The sequence below is a fragment of the Thamnophis elegans genome, chromosome 14 (genome assembly GCF_009769535.1).
Source record: "Thamnophis elegans isolate rThaEle1 chromosome 14, rThaEle1.pri, whole genome shotgun sequence".
Lineage (NCBI taxonomy): Eukaryota > Metazoa > Chordata > Lepidosauria > Squamata > Colubridae > Thamnophis > Thamnophis elegans.
The window spans coordinates 2,335,345-2,358,488 of NC_045554.1; the positions used below are offsets into that span (position 1 = coordinate 2,335,345).

The 23,144-nt window shown below is 49.1% G+C and overlaps 2 protein-coding genes across 3 annotated transcripts in view; one reads left to right on the plus strand and one right to left on the minus strand.

The window, feature by feature from the left end:
* The window catches only part of LOC116517375 (lysosomal alpha-glucosidase-like), a 34,938-nt gene extending 27,952 nt beyond the window's left edge, over positions 1-6,986 (minus strand). Inside the window, exon 1 of the mRNA XM_032230279.1 lies at positions 6,680-6,986. The gene's annotated coding sequence lies outside the window, so the exon portion shown is untranslated. The remainder of the gene's footprint in view (positions 1-6,679) is intronic.
* On the plus strand, positions 919-19,533 carry MAFK (MAF bZIP transcription factor K). Of its 2 annotated transcripts, none has more exons than XM_032230285.1 (3): positions 919-1,168; positions 12,934-13,013; positions 15,191-19,533. In XM_032230285.1, exons 2-3 carry the CDS (start codon positions 12,978-12,980, stop codon positions 15,623-15,625), a joined length of 471 nt encoding a protein of 156 aa, XP_032086176.1. In that variant the 5' UTR covers positions 919-1,168; positions 12,934-12,977; the 3' UTR covers positions 15,626-19,533. The 2 variants fall into 2 exon arrangements, with proteins under 2 accessions (XP_032086176.1, XP_032086175.1); XM_032230284.1 differs by lacking the exon at positions 919-1,168 and adding an exon at positions 8,539-9,438.
* Positions 19,534-23,144: the final 3,611 nt, after the last annotated feature.

Sequence of the window (23,144 nt, forward strand, 5' to 3'; positions counted from 1 at the left end):
TCCTGATTGCTTATTTGTACCCTAGGACTATCATTAAGTGCTATACCTTATGGTTCTTGACGAATGTATCTTGTCTTTTTATATACACTGAGCATAACAAATTCCTTGGTCAACAAAGAATTCTATTCTATTCTTTATATTCTATTCTATTCTATTCTATTCTATGCAGTTCCCTTCCTACCAAAAGTGATTCCTATTTTTCTACTTGCATTTTTTACGTGCTTTCGAACTGCTAGGTTGGCAGAAGCTGGGACAAGTCACGGGAGCTCCCTCCGTTACGCGGTGGTGCTAGGGATTCGAACCACCGAGCTGCTGACCTTTCTTCGTCACTGAGCCTCCGCGTCCCTTATCACTAAATATATACATATATAAGGATTTGAAAAATAACTGCAATAGACACTTGTCATCAATCAAAATCTGCAAGGATCTTCAGATAGGCTGGGCAAAAACCCCCTGGTTTATCCACCCTACGGATGGAGAGGATGGGATCTGGGGCTCCAGGCCACGCAGGCATCCCGCCAGAGAAAGAATCCCGCCCCCCGGGCCCCCTTTTGTTTCAAAAAGCAAGGAGACCCCCCCCCCCCCCCCGAGTTCATTCATGCTTTTCGAGGACGCATTCCCGCGCTTTCTCTTTCTCCAAAGAATGAAAGGGAGTGGGCGTGGCCAGGCCGTGGGCGCGGCTAAAAGAGAACGACTCTAGCGACGAAGGGGGCGTGGCGCCCTCCCTATCTCCTTCTCCACCTCCGACGTGAGGAAGCTCAAGAGGCATCCCATCCCGGAAACCAGACGGAGAGCTCCCATTGGCTGGAAGCGTTCAAAATCAAAGGCTGGGCGGGAAAGAAAGAAAAAAGATAGGGGAGGAGGAGGAGGAGCTTCGCGCGCGCGCGTTCGCGATTGGTTCTTTTCTCCCCCTCCCTTTCCTTCTCCCCCCCCCCCCGTTGTGGTTCCTCCTCCTCCGTTCATTCGCCGCACACGCGCGCCCGGGAAGGCTGCTACCCGAAAGGGAGGGGGGGGAAAAGGAGGAGGCGGCGGCGCGCGCAGCTCCCCCCTCACTCCTCCCGCCCTCCCCCCCCCCCTCCGCTGACTCGCCCGTTGGCGGGGCTTTCCCGCCACCCGTCACCTCAGAAGCCCCGCCGGGCAACGGCTGGTCGCCGGCTGAGCGCTCCAGGTAAGGCGATGGCGGGGGACGGGGGAGGGAAAGCCGTAACGGCGGGAAGAGGAGAGGAAACGGGGGTTGGGTGGAGGGGAGAGGGGGGGGGTTGAAAGGAACGAAAGCGAACACTCCCCGCTGAGGGGAAAGAGAAGCGGCCTGAGCGGCGCCGCCTCTTTGGCCGCGCGCTTGCGTAGACGCGCCAGGGCGGGGCCTAAGGGTGGGCGGGGCGGAGAGGGCGGTTTCCCCGTCTCGCACGTGGCGGAAGCGAACTCGGGCGGGAGGCTGCCGCTTTATTTATTTACTTTATTTATTTTAATTTATTTCATATATATATATATATATATGCTATATTTATGCTGATAAATAAATAAAGGGAGACTAGTATAGATCTATTTCAAGCTATTTAGCTCTCATCAGCTAGCCATACCCAAGTTGGGAATCGAACCTGTGCTCTATTGCCTCCCAGGCAGGGAGTTAACCATTTGAGCTACAAAGAACGACTCCTTATCAGCCAGCCAGGGTGGGAGGTATATACTTAAAGTCACAACCCCTGGTATGCCCAAGTATGGGAGGAAGGTCACACTTCCACTCTCTGTCATTAGGCTCGTCACAAGAGACCATCCAGACAGAAACCCAATATTTTTTACTGTTGCCTTTTTGTTACATTTGCTATATTTATGCTGATAAATAAATAAAGGGAGACTAGTATAGATCTATTTCAAGCTATTTAGCTCTCATCAGCTAGCCATACCCAAGTTGGGAATCGAACATATATATATATATACACACACACACACACATATATACATATATATATATGGTTTTTTTTAAAATTTGTGCTGATAAATAAATAAAGGGAGACTAGTATAGATCTATTTCAAGCTATTTAGCTCTCATCAGCTAGCCATTCCCTTACTGGGATTTGAACCTGGGCTATATTACATACTAGGCAAACTTCTTAGCCATTAGGCCACAGGCTCTTATCCGTTATCAGCGAAGCCAGGGTGAAAGGTATCTATTAGATTTTTACAACCCCTGGTAAGCCCCAATTATGGGAGGAAGCTAACTGCTTCCATCATCTGTCAATTGGCTCGTCACAAGAGTCCATCACAACAGAAACCCAATATTTTTACTGTTGCCTTTGTTATATTTGTGGTTTATTATTTGTGCTGATAAATAAATAAAGGGAGACTAGTATAGATCTATTTCAAGCTATTTAGCTCTCATCAGCTAGCCATACCCTTACTGGGATTTGAACCTGGGCTATATTACATGCTAGGCAGACTTCTTAGCCATTAGGACACAGGCTATATATATATATATACATGCAACCCTGCTTTGTCTCGGGGCGTTGTACATGCAGGAAGCTGCATCCTTAAGACCCTAACGATTAATTGCAGGTAGCCCTTGAGGTACTAGTGAACATTTGTGACACTTAGTGACATTTGAGGTTACAGCGGCATGGAAAAAGGGGACCTGGGGCGTTTTCAGACTTGTGACCCTTGCAGCATCCCCATAATCATACGATTTGCATTTGGATGCTTGACAACTGATTCACATCGATGGCGGTGGCCGTGTCACCAAATGTGGCAAGGAAGGTGGTTAAACGGGGCAAAACTAACACATTTTTCACTTGGCACCACAAAGGCTGGGCTCTCTTGTGGTCGTAAGTCGAGGACTACCTGTACTGCTGTAACCCCTGTTCTTTTAGCCAACGGGTGTTTTTAGGGAAGACTATAAACTCCGCTCTTGCTCTATAAGCCAGGACATTGATTGAATAAGCCACCAATATGAGCCGAGGTGGCGCAGTGGTTAGGGTGCAGCACTGCAGGCCACTTCAGCTGACTGTTATCTGCAGTTCAGCGGTTCAAATCTCACCGGCTCAAGGTTGACTCAGCCTTCCATCCTTCCGAGGTGGGTGAAAAGAGGACTCAGACTGTGGGGGCGATATGCTGACTCTGTAAACCGCTTAGAGAGGGCTGAAAGCCCTATGAAGCGGTATATAAATCTAACTGCTATTGCTATTGCTAATTTGTGAGGTAATAACCTGTCCTACATATCGGTGGCCTGGCTTACCAGCCCACCAAGCAAGCCATCATTAAGGCACAGGGAAATGCAGCCGGCTTGCAAATTTGGTTGGGCTGAGAGAAGGATTTCCCCTCCAGTAAACGCCTGGCTGGTTTGGCCAGATCTGAGTTTTTGTTGTACAGTGATATTCTACACCAATAACACTTTGTGTCAGGATACCACATGCCTCCATAAACAAACACTTTAACTGTGAACTCCTTTCGTGGTAGCAGATGGATCTAGACTGCGGGTATTATTTTCCAGAGCAAGCCTAGGCCTGCATTTAAGAGCCATAAACATAATTGATGCTTTGGGGGCCTTATCTGTTGCTACTGGAATTTCCCCTCTCCTGGGGACAAAATCAGTTAAAACCTGGGAAGCCCCTGGCTTCAGACCTCACCTCCGTCCTGCAGAAACAGCACCCAATGAAACCATTTTAAGGAACTGCTGTTATATGAATCTTATTTTCACTTTCAAAGGGGGGGGGAGAATAACCACCTTCCCACAAAGAAGGGGGTCCACCTGGCTGGGGTTGCAGTGGGATTTTTCAACCTTTCCATTTGTATGTGCAGGTAGTTGTTATAAGATAGGGTTCCACCACAAAACCGCGTTCGACGAAAGCGCAATCGACGAAACCGCGTAGCTGGCGTCATCGCAGGGCGACAACAGCGCGGAGACAGAAGCACGCTGTAAACGCTAAACCTAAAATTAACACCTAAACCTAACCCCCCCAAACCTAACCCTAAACCTAACCCTTAACCTAATCCTAACCCTTAACCTAACCCTAACTCTTAACCTAACCCTAAACCTAACCCTTAACCTAAACCTAATCCTAACCCTTAACCTAACCCTAAAGCTAACCCTAAACCTAACCCTTACCTTAAGTTGAATCGGCTTGCTTTCAAAGCGCTATTTAAAGCACCCTTCTTTCTCCGCGCTCGCTGTTGTCGCCCTGTTGATGACGTCAGCGACGCAGTTTAATCGGGCGCGCTTTAGTCGAGCGCGGTTTTGTCGTGCCATGTAAGATAGTGAGGTATGACCATAATTGAGCCTCAAATTTCTGTGGTTAAGTGCATTTTGCTCCATTGTCCGACCTTTCTTGCCACGGTTGTTAAGGGAATCCCTGCAGTTGTTCAGTTAGTGACAGTCATTAAGTGAGTCCCACTTCCCCATTGACTTGGCTTGTCAGGAGGTCACAAAAGGGGATCGCTCGACCCCAGGACGCCGCAACCATCATAAATGCAAGCCAGTTGTCGAGCACCTGAATTTTGATCACATGATCATGGGGATGCTGCAAAAGTCATAGGAATAAGTCCCCTTTTTGGGTGCTGTTGTCACTTTGAACAGTCATTAAATATTATTATTATTATTTAATGGATTTATAGGCCGCCCAATCCCAGAGGACTCTGGGCGTCTTGCAGACGAAAAGAAAGTAATTAGTAAAAAAATTAAAACAAAATTTAAAACATCACCATGCACCCAATCTGATCGGGGCTGGACCTCAGTAATGAGGTCAACGGCCCCAGGCCTGCCGGAATAGCCAGGTTTTAACAGCTTTTCGGAAGGCCATGAGAGTGGGTAAGGTCCAGATCTCTGGGAATAGTTCATTCCATAGGGTCAGAGCAGCCACAGAGAAGGACCTCCTCCGGGGAGCGCCAGCCGACAATGCCTGGCTGACGGCACCTGAAGGAGGCCCACCCTGTGCGATCTCACCGGCCGTTGGGAGGTATGCGGCAGTAGGCGGTCTCGCAGGTATAGACTGTTGTAAGCCAAGGGCTACCTGTAATAGTTCCCAGAATCCCACCATTCCTGAGAAGTTGTGGGAAGTTGGTCCTCCCCTTCCCAATGTGTGGGGGGGGGGAGGGCAGATTGCATAAGGCTGTGATGGTTGCAACTGTGCAAAGGCTGTGTGACCAGTGGCCTGCTGAGCTAAGAAAGGTCGACCTCTAGAGAGACGTAGAGAGATCTATTCTAGAAGTTCTTAAATGGGTTGTTTCCTAGTGTGCGTAACTGGCTGGCCAGATTTGAATGATTAGGAGTTGATTTGGAAAGTTTGAGGGGGGTTGTCCTCCGAAGGGAATTTTACACGCGTCGAATGAATCACCAGAGCATCCTATGCGAGGTAGGAGATGCTTCTTGAGTCATCGCATTTTTACTTTTCGGTTGGAGCGTGCATGCACGGCTCTGTCTTAACTGCTCCAAGAAACCATTCAGTGCATTCTACCTCCATGCTCCCTACCAGCATGCATCAGCAGGCATCGGGCATTCGGAGAAGACATGCAGCAGGTATTGGGGGGGCAGGGGGGGGGCGTTGCTTGAACTGGATGCTAAAATGGGGGTGGCCGGTTGCAAAAATAACAGGGACTTTCCTGTTCTTCAAATGCAGCCTACTCTCAGTGTTAGCAACTGGAGGTACTTTCGCAAAACAGCTCAACTCTGAATTCTAAAGGAGGAACCGAAGCTTAATTCTCGCCTTCCGTGTGGCCACCTATGAGGCTATCCAAGTTCTCACAAGGTCTTGATTTCATGATTAATGATGAAAAGGGGCTTCACCAGTCTGGGAGATTGGCTCACTGGTTAGACTGGACTAGCGGTGGACATCTTAGTGGCCCCCCATATGAGACCCATCAGTGTCTAGTTTGCTCAAAGAGAACCTTGCCTGCTTCTTTGGTCTTTATGCAAACCTGGTTAGTTCTTGGTAACCATCTTAGGGGCCAATTAAGCCAAAGGCTCCCCTTCTACCTTCGCCAGATTGAATGTAAATAAAGTACAGGAGGTCCTCAACGTAGGGACACAATTGAGACCGAGATTGATGTTGCTGAATGAGACATCCGTCAAGTGAGCTTTGCCCTATACTACGACTTTTCTTGCCACGGTTGTTAAGTGAATCATGGCAGTTAATTTAGTATCCCGGTGGTTAAGTGGCTTCCCATGGAAAACCTGCAGCAATCCGGAGGGAGTTGCTCTCTGTAAGGAATTGAGACCGTGCATCTGCAGCATAATTTGGAGGGGAGGGGGGGGAGAACTAAACCACGCGGTGCATAAAAATAACAATGCCATAAATGCTGAGTGATAAGGCACCAGGAGAGGGAGGAATTCCCCAACTTGCAAGAGATGAATCGCTTCCAAAGATGAGATTGTTTCAGTTCTGTTTTTCCCTTCTCCCTCCTCCTCTGTCTCTCCTTGCAAAGCTAAGACTGTGTGAATATGTAATCCGCCCACCGAGCAAACTTCTCTATGGCAGGGACAAGCAGTAGATGCCAGAGAGGAAGGCTGTGTTTTTGCTGCCTAATCATCATAAATGGGGGGGCCCAGAAGAAGATAGAACTATCGGGCATTTCACAACCTCTCAAGATGGGAAGTTTGGGACACGAAAAAAACAAATTTTTAAGCAGTCCCCTTCAAACGACTCACTTTCCCCCAGCCAGCCTGCTGGGATGCAATATTGAATTCATTTACCTTTTCTGCCTCGGCACTGATGAAAGCCACAGCTCGCTATGTGTGGGTTTTTTTCCCCCCTTCGTGTCTCCAACGCCCGAGAAATCGTCCTCCTTGCAGTCACTTCCTAAACACGGCGGACCGGATGTTACCCAGCGGCAGCTGGCGGTATCAGCAGGGCTTTGCGCAAATTATAATTAACCCTGTTTTGTGCTTTGGAGAGAGCCTGAACAGAGAAAAGGGGAGCTCAGGAATAACAACAATACAACACGCCAGATATCATGGTTGTCGAGGGCTGAAACGTACAGTTCATTGATATCGCTGTACCAGGAGATGCCAGAGTTGAAGAAAAAGAACTGGGGAAAAAAAAATCATGAAATACCACCACCTGGCCATTGAAACTACACTGTTATGGATGAAACATGTAACACTGATACCCTTTGTCATCAGGGCACTTGGTATCATGTCCAAGAAGTTTATAAAACACATCAGGAAATTGCAGCTTCCTGCAATAACACCAGCGGAACTGCAAAAAACTGCGCTACTCAGAACATTTTAAGAAGGAACTTTGTTGATACCTAGGACGCTGGCAGCAATCCGTGTCAACCATTAGCGCCAGTCAATGGTATTTGTGATGCATTTTTGAACGTTCAGTTGGCTGAGTTTCATGTTTAATGAATAAGGCATAATAATAATAATTTGTTTGATACCTATGATGCTGGCAGCAACCCGTATCAACCATCAGCGCCAGTCAATGATATTTGTGATACATTTTTAAATGTTAAGTTGACTAAGTTTCATGTTTAATGAATAAATATATCATCATAAAAACAGTGATACCCATTTTCTTGGGGACACTTGGTACCATGTCCAAGAATTTCATAAAACACATCAAGAAATTGCAGCTTCCTGCAATAACACCAGCGGAACTTCAAAAAACTGTGTTACTCGGAACATCGTACATTTTAAGAAGGAACTTGGTTGATACCCAGGACGCTGGCAGCGACCCCTATCAACTTTTAGCACCGGTCAAGGGTATTTGTCATGCGTTCTTGAATTTTCAGTTGGCCAAAAGTCCCTTTCAGTCTGGTGGCCCCCTGACTGTCCGTCTGTGGTGGGTTTCTTCCCCAGCTGGCTCTGATCACGGGGAGGACGACGGCCGTCCGGATGAGTCCTCCACACGCTGCCACTTTCACCCTCTGGGAGTCATCTGCTCTTTGAATTGCCCTCCTCCCCTTTATAGAGATAGTTCTTGGCTTACGACCACAACGGTTGAGCCCAAAGCTTCTGTGGGATGCTTACAATCAGACGCAAAGAAGTGGAAACAGTCTAAAGCAGTGTTTCTCAACCTTGGCCACTTGAAGATGTCCGGACTGGGAGTTGAAGTCCGGACATCTTCAAGTGGCCAAGGTTGAGAAACACTGGTCTAAAGGAAAGAAGCTCAGGAACAAGAACCTTGTAGGATACTCTAGAAACATTTGTGAAGTGGCACAGAAATAAATGATACCAAGAGATGCTAATGCTTTCTTGTTTTGCATTCGCCTGAAGCCAATCGCGTTCATTCAGACTGTGGAACGACCTCCCCGTCGAGATTCGCACCCTCACCACCGTCCAGACGTTCCGCACAGCCCTTAAGACCTGGCTATCCCGTCAGGCCTGGGGATAAGTTTCTAATTCGCCCCACCCGAGTGTTGAGTGTTGAATGAAAGTTGTGTTTTTACTGTTTATTTTATTCACATATTGTTTATGTCTCTGTATTGCACCCCCCCTTTTCCTATGAATGTAAGCCGCCCTGAGTCCCCTCAGGGAAAAGGGCGGCCTATAAATCCCAAATAAATGGAAAAAAAAGAAATGAAATGGCCTTATACTGAATGCCACCTGTAGATATGTCTATTTCGGGGCAAAGTTTGAGTAGATTTTGCTAGCAGGTAGGACAGCAACCAGCAACCTCAGGGTGTAAAATTGCAACAGGCGGGAGAGCGTTGTCAGAAGACTCTAGAAATGTGAACAAGTGCAAGGGCGGGGGGAGCACAGGAACTCTCTCTGCATTGGTGGCATCTTTCTCCCGGACGGACGCCGAGTGTGTTGGCGCACATCTTTTTCTATCGATTGGTGGTTATGTGTTGCGGGGAGAGCCAGGCCTTTGAAGACTTCCCTGGTCAAAGACCAAGAGGCTTTTTGTTCTGTTTTGCTTAGAGATGGGATGGGGCCCGAATTCTGCTTCATTTCCCTCCCCCCTCCCCCTTTTAGCTTATTTATTTTTCAACGTGTTTTTGAAGTTCCCTTTCCTGGCGCAACGGCCAAGTAGGTGGAGCGGCGTCTCTCCTTTTGCCTTCTAGGGGTTGGGGAGGGGAGAGGGCCAGGGCGGGCCAGCCGACCAGGGGGAGGAGAAGGAAGTCTTGCTGGCTCTCTGGGAATGCGAGCTGTTCCCCCTCTCTGTAAACAGCCGGTGACTCACTGCATAGCTATGGCACTGGAGCGATGCCTCTGTTAAGCCATGCTGCGTGTGTGTGCGCCTTCCCCGGGATAGGGAGGAACGGTCTCCACTCGCCTTGCTCTCGGAAAGGATTCCCACAGAGACCCCCGCCCGCCCGCCCACCCACCCCTTCCCTGCCCTGCGCCCCGGCCTCGGTTGCCTGCAGTGCCCCCTTCCTCCAAGGAGGGGTTCCAACCTTGAGCGGGCTCCCGGGACGCCCCACAACTGCTTCCAAACATGAGGGCAGGAGAGGACAGCTGTAAAGGAATGAACAAGAGCTTGGGAAAAGATTTGCAAGTCCAAGGTAATCCTCCTCTTGACACTCCCCTCTTCCTCCTCCTCCTCTGCTTTGCTTCGCCGCCTTTCCCCATCGCGTGGCTGCTTTGGAACTTTTGCACCTGGAGCCGCTGGCCCCTGGGCCCTTGGCTCCTTTGCAGGAAGCCAAACATGGCATGGCCACCTTCCTCCCCGCCCCCTGGCCACCTCCCGGCTGTGCTTGCCCTGAATGACACCCTGTCAGTCGAGCTGTGCTCCTTCCACGTGTGAAGTTCAGGCTGTTTGCATTCCAGGAAGCGTCGAGCAGCTCCAGGGAGCCATGGATCAATCCTGACCGTTTTCGGGGAACAAAAATAAAAACCCAAACACACTTCTCTTCTCCTCCTGCTTCGCCTTCCTTCTCTCTCTCTCTTCTCACAGGGTTCCTGCTGCATTGTCAAGCTCTTCCTGCCTGCTCCAATCCTCAGTTAAGAACCTGGAAGAGGGGGAAAAAGAGCCTTCTGCTAGTTCTTTTTCTGCACAAGTTCAACTCTGGAAGTTGAACAAGGCACGAGATCTTAGGATGCTGCCCTGAGATTCTTTCCTTTGGTTTGGGGGGGGACGGGGACGCGTGGGGACCGGTTTCCTTGGGCTTGGTAAGCAGAAGGAGGCAAGTTCTCCAAAGGAAGCACCTTCCCTTCTCGGATGGGCTGATGGCTTCTCTGTTTCTTTAATAAAAACAAACGGGGGGGGGGGAGTGTTGTGGGTGTTGCAGAGGCGTGGTCTTCAGTGGGGCAGCTGTGAGGGGCCGAGGAGGAAGGGCTGGCCGAGGGGATGTCCAGTGCCTGTTAGGAAACTTGGCTCGGCCCCTCCGCCTCCCAAGGCAAGAGCCACGGACTTCCAGTTTTGCGCCAATCCTTTGAGGATGAGGATGGGGAACGGTGGTGATTGGCACAAGTCAAGCCAGGAGCCGCTCGGGCTGAGCCAGCCAACTAACAACAACAACCCCCCCCCCAAATACTTTTCCATCCATCCTCTCCCTCCCCTCTTTCTCTCCCGCTCCCCCCCCTCCCTTCTCTTTCTGCCCCATGCGTCCTGACATGCCTGGATCTGTTGACTGCCTCTGTCTCTCTCTCTCTCTCTCTCCCCCTCCGATGCCTTTGCACAGAGATGACCCCGTCATGATTTGCTTTTGGGCTTCTCTTGTTTCCATGGTTACCATCTCAGGGTTGGCTACTTTCCCAAGGTCACCATAGCAACTATCGGAAGGAAATCATGCTTGGGATGCTTTGGCTAGATGTCGTCTTCTCCTCTCTCTCTCTTTTTTTAATTGGGGGGGGGTTTAAACGATTAGAACCGTGTGACATTCTGTAGACGGCGCATGGAGGACCAGGGTCCCCACGGCCACCATCCCAGCCTTGCTTGCTTCTCGGACGGACGGACGGGTGGCGGCCAGGGGAGGGAAGACCCTCCGGTCCGACGGTCTCCCATGCCCGGCCCTACAGCCTCCCCGAGCCCCGTGCTTCTTCGGCACGTCAGATTTTCATGTTGGAGCCCGGCTGGTGTGGCCTAAGCTGGCGGGGGAGAAGGAAGCCACAGTGATGTCACAGCTGCATTGCCCTCTCCATCGGTGGTAGGTAGACGGCTTTCTGAAGCTGCTCCGAGGCTGTCATCCTTCTCTTCCTCCTCCTCCTCCTCCTCCGTGCGATGCGATGCAGGTAAAGGAGGTTCTGCGCTGAAGTCTAGACAGTCGGTCTCAGAAGTAGTTGAGAGTGCCTGAGGTGAGAGTGAAGGGCAGCCGGAGAGAGCGCGGAGGGGCATCGGCCGCTGGGTTCGCTTCTCCCCTGTGCTGGGAGACCAGAGGGGGCTCCCAGTAAAGGAGAGCGGTGCCTTGTTTTCCTCTGCTCATGAGACACCCCCCCCCTCCCCACTTCATCCTCGCCCTTCTCGTCTGTCGATTCAGACTGGGGAGCAGCTTAACAGGTGGGGCTGGGAAGAGGTTGGGGACTTTCCTGTCTTTGAGGAGCCAGGAAGAGGGACGATCTCCAGGTGGATTGTTTGCTTTTGTTGTTTTTAACGATGACCCCCGGGGGGGGGCATGGGATGAGGGTCGGATTTTGGAGGTGGCGTTCTCCCGCTTCGGAGGAAAAGCACCGAGAGCAAAACTCGGGGCTCGCTTGGGAGGCTTGGAAAAAAGGGAAACGGGCTTTGGGGTGGGTGGGGGGCTTTCGGAGCAGAATCTCTGGATGGGACCGAATTCTTCTGGATCCAGACATTCCGTCGCTTGAAAACTCGGGTCTGGCGAGGGATCAAGATTCAAACGGCCATCTGTTTCCAAAGCCACAAATGAGGAAAACCGCCTTTCTGGGTGGCTGGTGGTTGAAATGTGCCGTTAACGCTGGGGAGTCAGCTGAGGATTCAACAGGGTGGAAAGTCTAGTCTTGCGGTGCGAAAAGTCGGGGGAAAAGCCCGTCCGAATCCTTCCAGAGGGGATGAGGAAGGCTCGGCAGGAATCTTCATTCGACTCCTGCTGCCGCCGTCCCTCTTTTCTTTCCCTCCTTTCGTTACGGCGCCCCAGGTTGGAGATAACGGAGACCGGGAAGAAGCGTTATTCTCATAGAAGCTGCTTTTGAAAAGAAGAAGAAGAGGAGGAGAAGAAGAAGAAAAGAATGCTGTCCTTTTCACGAGTTGCTTGACAAAGTCTCTTGCTTGTTTGCGTCTTGTTTAGTGACTGCTTAAAGTCACAGTGTTGCTGGAAAAAGTGACACGCGACTGTTTTTCACACCCGCGACCATGGCCGCATCCCCACCCGTGATCGCAATTCAGACCCTTGGCAAACGATTCACATTTGCGACGGTCGCAGTGTCCCGGGAGTCACGCGATCCCCCCTTTTGCGACCTTCGGACAAAGTCGATAGGGAAAGCCAGATTCACTTAACAACCGGGTGACTAACGTCACAACTGCAGTGATTCGCTAAACGACAGTGGCAAGAAAAGTCATAAACGGGGCACAACTCACTTGGCAACCTAAATCTGGGGCTCCGCTGTGGTCGTAAGTTGAGGACTATTGGTGGGAACGTTCCTATGGAAGTCCAGGGATCCTGAGACATTGGGGGGTGGATTGAGTGGGGTGGGAGGTAAAGTTAAGAAGGCAGATTTTTAAAAAAAGCAACTTCTAAGAAACATGGCGTGAAAGAGCCGAGGTGGCGCAGTGGTTAGGGTGCAGTACTGCAGGCCACTTCAGCTGACTGTTATCTGCAGTTCAGCGGTTCAAATCTCACCGGCTCAAGGTTGACTCAGCCTTCCATCCTTCCGAGGTGGGTAAAATGAGGACCCAGACTGTGGGGGCGATATGCTGACTCTGTAAACCGCTTAGAGAGGGCTGAAAGCCCTATGAAGCGGTATATAAGTCTAACTGCTATTGCTGTTGCTATTGCTATAGCGTTGCCAGGATAGGTACCTGTCTCTGACTGGATCAAAATGCATCGTCCTTTTCTCTGAAGTTGTTTTTCTCTCTCTTTCTCCCCATCCTTTTTTCCTTCCAGTTGCAATTTCTGAACAATTCTGTCCAGGTGACTGTATCCAGGTTATGACGACTAATCCAAAACCAAACAAAACATTTAAGGTAAGGCTTAAATTGGATTTTTTTTTTAAGTGGCATCTTCAGTGAACTGTCCAAGATGCCAACTCTTCTGTCCCCACTGCCCTTCTCCACCCCTTTTCCAAAAACCGGTCTGTGCCCCAAAAGTAAAATATGAGGGTGGCTTTTTTCTTTACTTTTAATAAAATCAAGATTTCTGTAACTCTGGTTTGGTTATACAAATATTTTAAACACAAATTCCTCATCAGAGAGTTGGGGCACTGTAATGTTATGTGGGAATTATCTTGGGAATTGTTGTGGCCCGCCAGCAGCCAGTGGAGCTGTCAGCAGATTCAGACAGTGAGGAGGTTGGGAAGGAAGATGGGCCAGTCCTGGAGTCTGGGGAAGGCTTGGATGAGGGCTCTGCGTCGGAGGCAGAGAGGGGGTCAGAGCCGTATGCCAGTTATCAGCTGCCTTCAGAGTCAGACATCAGTGAGGCAGAAGAACAGCTGGAGCCTGTTCCCAGTGTGCGCATGCGCAGAGTTGCCAGACAAAGGGAACAGCTAAAGAACAGGGGTCGACTTGGGAGTAAGGCCACAGGTGGACGGTGAATGGCCCCTCCCAGAGGGAATAAAAGAGGAGCGAAAGGGGAGTGGAGTTTGCAGGAGACAATTAGTTCGCTTAATTGGTTTGTGACTCTCTGAAGCTTCTTGCCAAATTTTGCAGAGATCAGCCTGTCAGCTCTTCAAGCCAGATAAGGTCTGTGACCGTAAATCCTCCCTCGAAAGACTTTGCTGGATGCGAATGAGCAGAATTCACAGTCAATTAATAAAAGTTTTTTTTTTTTTTGTCGGGACAAGGAGCCTGCTTCATGGTCTCGGGAAGCCTGGGTCAGAACAGGGACCCAGGAAAGGAGAATTGATGCTATCTACAAAAATGATTGGATAAGAGAGCGTAGAGCCCAGAGCTGCATAACGGGCAGAGAAAGAGACTCACAAAAGAATCTTCCTAACTTTTCAGGCTGAAAAAAAGATGGCGGGAGATTCGTACTTTCATATTTTCAAGATTCTGTTAATGCAGCCCTCCAATAAAGTAAAATTAGCTCATGGGGTCATGTTTCCTGTGTGGTCTGTCAGAGGGTTGACAGTTGGCTACTGGTGCTAATTACAGAAGCAAGTCAGTTACAGAATAACATTAATTTCTTCAAAATTATCATAACTGTAACATTGAGCAACATTTTTATAAGTGAGGAGGATACTCCGAACGGAGGCTAAGATGGGAATTGCAGGCACAAAATAGTAGTTTTAAGTCAAAGACAGACACTGCATCTCATGGACATAAAAATGTAAGTTTGGCTTTTGTTTCTTTTCGATTCGTCCTCAAAATACTAAAAAATAAATTTCCAATAAAATCCTAAAAAAAAAATCCTAAAAAAAATAGCTGGATTCCTTCCTGATGTTGGGTCTTGACAGCGGGCAGGATTTTGAACAATTGGGAGTTTGAAGAGACCGGGAGGAAGTTGGGGAGGAACCTGGGCCAGTCCTGGAGTCTGGGGAAGGATCTGTTGAGGGCTCTGTGTCGGAGGCAGAGAAAGGGCCAGGGCCGTCTGACAGTTATCAGCTGCCTTCAGAGTCAGATGTCAGTGGGGCAGAAGAACAGCTGGAGCCTGTTCCCAGTGTGCGCATGCACAGAGTTGCCAGACGAAGGGAGCAGCTAAAGAACAGGGTGTGACTTGGGAGTAAGGCCACAGATGGACGGTGAATTGCCCCTCCCAGAGGAAATAAAAGGGGAGCGAAAGGGGAGTGGAGTTTGCAGGAGACAATTAGTTCCCTAATTAATTAAGGATTAACTAATCCTTGGACGATTAGTTGGTTCGTGACTCTCCGAGGCTCCTGGCCAAGTTCTGCAGATATCAGCCTGGCAGCTCTCCAAGCCAGATAAGGTCTGTGACTGTAAATCCTCCCTTGAAAGACTTTGCTGGAGGTGAAGGAGCAGAATTCACAGTCAATTAATAAAATGGGTTTTTGTCGGGACCAGGAGTTTTTGAAGCCTCGGTCAGAACACTTCAAACCTTGACCACTTTAAGACTTCAACTCCCAGAATTCCTCAGCCAGCATGTGAATTTTGGGAGTTGAAGTCTACAAGTCTTAAAGTGACCAAGATTGGAGACCTCTGACCCAGCGTGACATAATCACGAGCTTTGTCCTGTTGGTGTCCTTTAGGTCAAGGAGGAGTCAGGAGAAAACGCCCCGGTGCTGAGCGACGATGAACTCGTGTCGATGTCCGTGCGGGAGTTGAACCAACACTTGCGAGGTCTCACCAAAGAGGAGGTGATTCGCTTGAAGCAACGGCGGCGGACACTCAAGAACCGGGGCTACGCGGCCAGCTGCCGGATCAAGCGGGTGACCCAGAAGGAGGAACTGGAGAGGCAGCGGGTGGAGCTCCAGCAGGAGGTGGAGAAGCTGGCGCGGGAGAACAGCAGCATGAAACTGGAGCTGGACGCCTTGCGCTCCAAGTACGAAGCCCTGCAGACCTTCGCCCGCACCGTGGCCCGCGGCCCCATCACCCCTACCAAAGTGGCTGCCACCAGCGTCATCACCATCGTCAAGTCCGCCGAAATCTCCTCCAGCTCCGTGCCGTTTTCGGCAGCGTCCTAATGTCTGAGGAGGGGAGAGAACCCGCTGCCCGGCTAGAAGGGAGGACTTTGCAGAGCCCTCTTTCGCTCTCGAGCCGGACCTCCGTCTTTCCACCCCCCAAAACAAGGGAGCCATCCAGCCACGTAGCGGCAGACTCTTCCGAAGGGCAATCCAACCGGCTGCTTTAGCTCTCGTTCAAGGAAGCCCTTTCCGGGGGCTGAAATTGAAATTGCGTATCCAGCTCGAGGAATCCGAAGGAGGCGTCTTGCACAGCTCTTCCTTGTGGCCTCCTTTTAAGTCCCAACCGACACGAGGTATCGAAGGAACCTGTGCTCGGTGCAAAAATTTCAAACGGAAAACATGGTAGAATCAACGGGCCATAGGAAAAAAACAATCTCTCTTCCTCCAGTTAGGAAAAAGAGGAGGAAATAGCAGCCCCCGTTCTTTATAGGTTGCGGGGGATGAAGGTTCTGGAACAGTGACTGCATCCAAATTTTCATAGCCCCCCCCGGGTCTTTTCTCTACAAACGCAGAAAGCCTCGGTGTGTGAATGTCCACCTCGTCGCCTGGTTCCCTGGCGCTGCTCCGTCCCCCGCTGGAGGTCCTTTTGGTCAGGGGGCCCAGCCACACGGAGCAGCGTCCGCGTCACTGAAGCTGCTTCCCATGACGTGCCTGTGAAGAGGGTCTCCTTTTTGATGTTCTGGTGTGGCTTCCAAACAATGCATCTTGGTCTGCGTCATCGTCCAGGTTCTACAGTATCACAGGGGTGGGGAAATGGGAAATATACGGAGAGCAGGCAGCGTGGGGATGGATTTGTTGGCTAGGTTGTGAGGGAAAAAAAGAGATAATTTACCAGAACTTATGGAAAAGGCTAGTGCTATAAAATGATGCCTTCGAATCAGCATCTTAGAAACATGAAAGCTTTGTAAAATCAAAGACATGCCGGGGAAAAAAAGTGGAAGGGTTTTGAGGGGGGGAGGTTTTTGGACAAGGAAGGGTCAAAAAGATATACGAATTCAACCCACAGCCTTATCCATAATATTTCTGCTGCTCCAGCCCCCTTATTTTGGGGCTCTTTAACATCAAGAGTTGTCAAAAGTGAAAAGCCCAGCGAAAAGCAGAAAGAATTAGGTCTAAACCTCTACAGGGGATTGGGCTCCTTAAGAGAACGCTCTGCACGCTCGAAGATAATGAATTATGCAGAGGGACACGGGAAGGTTTAAAAAGTGGTGCTTCCGGGGGTGGGGGGGCGTTGGAGACAAGTTAAATTGGGACGTGGGTCTTGTGGCTCTGAGAAACGGAGAAAATCAGAGCGCGAAGGAGGGATGTAGGCTACTGTCTGTATGTGTGCAAAGAATGAGAAGGGCAGGTGAACTGAGTTTGCTCACACTTGAGAAAAGAGTGTTGGTATGGAGAGCAGAGAAGAGAGGAAAAAAGCAGGTGCGTGGATTTACGGAAAAGGCAGAGGAATGAAGGATGGTTAGAGTTGGGGTGTCAGTGAGGGAAGAAGGCTGGGGAACTTGGAGTTGCGGGACGAGTAAGTTGCCCTTTCAAAGTCCTTTTGCGCCGTTTTGTAAGGTTTTTAGCGGAAAGAAAGGTTCAATGTGAGAACGGAAGCCTCAGAGAAAGATGAGATGGGTCGGTAATGAAATCTCCCCCGCACCCCACCCTTTCTGCTTGGCTGAAGTCAACCCACCAGAGAGAAATTTCCAATTTTCTACTGGGGAGGCAACATTGACGTGGTTTTCTGCCTCACCCACATCCTCTGGCGATCCAGGGCTGATCCTTGTTGCCCAGCCGTCTTACATATTTGCATCCCCCGCCTTGTCAAACGTGTCCCCCTCTTTTGGGGCTGGATTTGAACAGAAGACCTTGCTTCCCCAAATGCTACTAGTTCCCGTGGTGTTTTCTCGGGGTGTCTTAAAACCCCCACTTACGTTCCCTCGCAGTTAATACCGGTAGATTGTAACCTCTCTCCTGTGGGTGCGTCCATTAATTGAAAGCAAATAAGGAAGAGTAGCTGGCCTATAACCTCGGCGTAGGGGTTGGTGGTAGGCGCAGAGTTACTAACACTGTGAATATAATACTGGTGGTAGTTGGGTGCATGGAGAGCACAGGAAGACTTCTTGGCACTTAATGCTCTTCTGTGCCATTCGGTAGTTTAGTGACGAGGAAGGGGGCTAATTTTGACTGCCAGATCAGGAAGAACGAGCAAAGCTAATGGGCTGTGTGTCCGTTTTGTTGGCTTCAGATTAACTCGCAAGGGGGGGGGTGTCCCCCTCCGGCCTCCCCCTACCCCTCTCGAAGACCAGTTAACGCCTGGTGTTCATCCTTGCTGCTTTGGACTCCCTCACAAAAAGTTTGAGGAAGAAAACGAATTAAGTTGGCTTTTTGTTATTTTTTCTCTTGAAAACGTCCTTTGGAACCCCCTGGGGGGTCTCTGCAAGCTTCCCGAACCCTTCAAAGCAGAGGAAGGGGTTAGATTGCACTGTCTTGAGTTTCAGAGAATAAATGCCAGTGGGCATAAGAATGTCGGAAACGTCAGATCCTCTCCTCTCCCTCTGGGGCCACCTGGAAGCTGAACTCTGGAAAACGAGGGGCGAGTTAACTGGGCCCCACAAAGAGGGGATAAATGTTTAGAGGTGCCTTCCCTGGCCTGGTGTCCCCCAAACACGTCTCGCTACAGCTCTCCTTGTCCCCTAGTCAACAGTGGCCATGATGTTCCTAGCTCCTGGTTGAAAGCTGCTACCTCTGAGGAAGACAAGGGCTCTTCATGAAGGAAACTGCCCCGTCCATCCTAAATTATAATGGTGCTCTTCCTGGATTGGCTGATTGCCCCGCAGCTCCCGGCTCTAGCTTGGGCCTCCCTTTGCTACACCAAGTTGAGGCTCTCCTTATTTCTGGTGTTGGGTGGGCAACCCTTGGTCAGCTCCAGAAGAGGGTCCTCCGTTTCTGTGTGATGCTTCCTCGTGACTGAGAAGTCTTCCCCTCGCCCGTAGTTTTAGGAGGTGGTCAAGCAATAACGGACAGGAATAATGTGATGGGAGGTGCTCTGGCAACTGTAGACCCACTGAGTGCATCCAAGGGAGCTCCCACCACAGCATCTGTTAACACCATTGTGGTGGCCTTGAGTTGGCAAAAGCTGCAGGTGGGTTTATCCCTAAGAGAGTTGCACCAGGTTTCCCCCACCCCCCTGCTGTGGTCACGCCCTCTCACGCTGTCCACTGACCAACCTCTCTGCACTTTCTTCCTAGCAGCTGCAAACCCCTCGGCCACCCCTGTCACGTGTGGGTGCCCCGTTGAAGGGGAAGCCAATGGCTGATCAGACGGCAAGGCCGTTGCGCAGGACGAGAGGATAGTTGGACTAACCCTCTGACAGGGGGAAACACCTCTAAGGGAAAGAGTCCTCTTGACCTCCAGATGTGGTCATTTTTGTTGATTTTTGGAGAACGGGGAGTCGCTTCTGTGGGGGGAAAGCATCTCCCCCACCCCACCCCCAGGTTGGTGTCCATTTCCCTTGCAATCAGGCGCTGAAAAAGCTTAAATCAGAATTAAAAGCTGTTGATACCATAGTCATGGTAGGTAATCCATATTGGATGTCAATTTAAGGGCCACTTGGAAATATTTGAGAGACATATGCATATAGATACAGATATATGTGTGTGTGAGTGTGCTTGTATATATATATGATTATATATATATATATATATAAAATAATTATATACATTTTACCATACAGGTTCTTTTTGTAAGAGATACGTGTAATATTGTTGGTTATCTTATTTAAATCTATCTATATACCAGTTCCCCCCCCCCCCCAAAAAAAAAGGACAGGAGGGACCTAAGAATTGGGGGTCTGCCTGCTTTCTATGCAGGGGTCTCCAACCGTCGACACTTTTAAGACTCGTGGACTTCTGGGAGTTGAAGTCCACAAATCCTAAACTGGCTCAAGGTTGGAGATCCTTGCGTCGATGGGAGCTTGGAGCCTGGAAGTGTTTTTCCTCTCCCCATTCCCCCTTCCAGAAGGACGGAAGGGCCAGAAGGGGAGCAGGACACCCCAAGAAAGCCAGAGAGCAGATAATCCCCTTTCTTTTGCCCTCTTCCTCCCCCCCCCCCCCCCCCCCCGGTCTTTACACACTCTGCTCACCACAAAACTTTGGAAAAGAAACACAGCTCTGCGTTGTGTGCAAAACCACTGCTGCCTGTTACACATGCACATTTTGCTTTTTCTTTCTTTTTGTTTAAAATGCCATTTTCGATCAGCTTCCACTTCTTAAATCCCTGGGAAGTTTTTTTGGGGTGGGGTGAGGGAATCCCGCTACTGGGAAGACCAGCGTACTGTGGCTTCAAATTAGCGTTTTTTTTTTCAAAGTTGACCGCTTTAAGATGGGGAGGGACTTCAACCCCCAGAATCTCCCAATCAGCCATGCTATGCTGGGGGATTCTGGGAGTTGAATTCCAGCCATGCTATGCTAGGGGATTCTGGGAGTTGAATTCCCGCCCATCTTAAAGCAGCCGAATTTGAAAAACCCTGATTTAAACGATGCAAATGTGGTGGGGATAAAGGGAAGCTTCCTGGCGTACCATAAACTAGCATATTACATGCAAATAACGCTTGGCACTTCTCTTAGATGTTAGTTTTTTTATATATGTATATAAGTAGAGATTATTTTTTTTAAAGAAAAGAATCTCTCTCCCATGGATGATACGGCTGAAAATTCTTGGGTTGGTTCAGCCTCTTGTCACACAAGACACGTGATCATCCTTGGATAATTGAAAGCTGATTATCTCGGCTTACCCCTCAGCCTGGAAGGATGCGTTTTGGATACCAAAAATGCACAGCACACAACAGATTGACTCTCCCTAACGGAGGGAATTCTTCCCTGTTTTTATTCCAATTGTATTTTTTATTTTTATTTTTTGGCTTTAAGTTGCAAAGCTGCCCAGAGTCGATTTGGAATTGGGCAGCGCCTCTGTCAAATCAAATAAGGGATTGCATCTTAATGGTGTATGTGAAAACCAAAGGACTCGTCCATAGAAAAACCAGAGAAATTTATTTTAAGCAAAGAGGCTTTCTTGTAAGATGGCTTTCTTTCCTCTAGCACCCCTCTTTTCTCTCTCTCTCTCTCTTTCTCTCTCTCTCTCTCTCTCTCTCTCTTTCTTTCTTTGTGTTACTACATGCTTTGGAAATTTAGCATGTTTTTGTTGCTGTTGACTGACCTAGCATCTCTCTCCTTGCATCATAAAATTATACTTTAAAAAAAAATGGATGACAGAAAAAGAGTTTTATTTATCTCTCTTTTTTTCCCCTCCTCTGGATTTTTGCAGCTCAGATCCAAAAGCTTTCATCCCGAGACCGTTCCGCTCTGTGGTTTCTGCAAACTTAAAATTTTCTTTCGGTATTTATTTTTGTGTTGCGCTTTTTTTTTATTATGAAATAAATTATTGACATATCAAGTAATGTGGGTGCCTGTCCCACGATTCCTGTGATGTCTGTCCGTCCGTCTGTCTGTGTGTGTCCAATCCATTTTCATTTGATACCCTCTTCTCTCCCCCCAACCCCAATGTTAATTTATTGCTGTAAATTTGAAGCTGCAACCGTTGTGGCTTTTTGGTAACCTTTCCAATAAAGCATCTTCTGGTTTCAGAATGGATCTTGTCTGTGATCAGAGTCTTTGATAGTCAGGGGGCATATAAGTTCAATTTATTATTAGTAGTATTGTATTGTACTGTATTTATTAGATTTATAGGCCGGTGGACTCCGGGCGGCTTACAAAGAAGAAGAAGAAAAAGAAAAGCAAAATAAAACATAGTTTAAAAAATTCCCAACATGCATATGTTCAATCGGGGCTGGACCTTAACACTAAGGTCAACAGCCCCAGGCGTGCCGGAACAGCCAGGTTTTAACAGCTTTTCTGAAGGCCATGAGAGTGGGTAAGGTCCGGATCTCTGGGGATAGCTGATTCCACAGGGTCGGAGCAGCCACAGAGAAGGCCCTCCTCCGGGGGCCCGCCAACTGACATTACCCGGCTGACAGCATCCTAAGGAGGCCCACTCTGTGGGATCTTATCGGCCGTTGGGAGGTATGTGGCAGTAGGCGGTCTCGTAAATACGCTGGTCTTGAGCCATATAGGGCTTTAAAGGTAATGACCAACACCTTGAATTGCGTCTGGAGACCAATTGGCAGCCAGTGCAGCTCGCGGAGGACGGGTGTAATATGGGTGTATCTCAGTAATAGCAATAGCAATAGCAGTAGACTTATATACCGCTTCATAGGCCTTTCAGGCCTCTCTAAGCGGTTTACAGAGAGTCAGCATATCGCCCCCAACAATCCGGGTCCTCATTTTACCCACCTCGGAAGGATGGAAGGCTGAGTCAACCCTGAGCCGGTGAGATTTGAACCGCTGAACTGCTGATCTAGCAGTAGCCTGCAGTGCTGCATTTAACCACTGCGCCACCTTGGCTCTTCCTATTGGGTACACCCAATATCGCTCGCGCGGCTGCATTCTGGACTAGCTGTAGTCTCCGAACGCTTTTCAGGGGTAGCCCCATGTAGAGCGCATTGCAATAATCCAGCCTTGAGGTGACAAGGGCGTGAGTGACTGTTTGAAGTGCCCCCCCCCCCCCCGGTCTAAATAGGGCCGCAATTGGTGTACCAGGCGCACCTGGGCAAAGGCCCCCCTGGTCACAGCCGACAAATGGTGTTCCAGTGTCAGCTGTGAATCCAGGAGGACCCCCCCTCCTCTCTGAGGGGTGTATACTAGTAGTAGTACTATTAGTATTTCAAAGCTTTTATCTATTACGGGAGTTTCCAAACTTGGCAACTTTTAAGACTGCTTGTCCTCAGCTCCCAGAATTCCTCAGCTAGTATAGCCCATGAAGTTTTCAGGTTTGGAGACCGCTGATCTAATACAGTGGTTCTTTTTTTCTAACTTGGCAGATTTTAAGAGGACTCCAATTCCAGGCATTCCCCAGCCAACCTGCTTTATGATGAGTGAACGTCATGGTAGCAAGGGAATTCTGGGAGTTGAAGTCCACACCTCCTTAAGGTTGCCCAAATCTAGCAGTGGGTTTACACCCTCTCTGGATTTTAAAATAATTTTTCAGGAAGCTATGAGTGTCACATTACTGTATCTGCCAATAAAAAAATAAAATATCATAGAGTAATTATCAAACTCTGGTCAACATCCGGACAACCATTTGCAGAAGTGAAGTAAAACACTTGCTGTCTGTCTGAAGTTTTGAAGGCAGCCACAAACTGCTAAACAAATCTCAAGGTTGCAGAAGACGAGAGAAACATAACATTCCTGACATCAAGAAGGCTGAAGTATAAATAGGAGCTGCACTGCATAGACCAAAGTTTCTCATTGCTATTTTGCATTTGACAAGCCATAAAAATCCTCTCCCTTATATCAATGGTGTGCTACTTCCCTTGTTTTCAACTATGAACTATAGCAGTGGTCTCCAACCTTGGCAACTTTAAGACCTGTGGACTTCAACTCCCAGAGTTCCTCAGCCGGCTGAGGAACTCTGGGAGTTG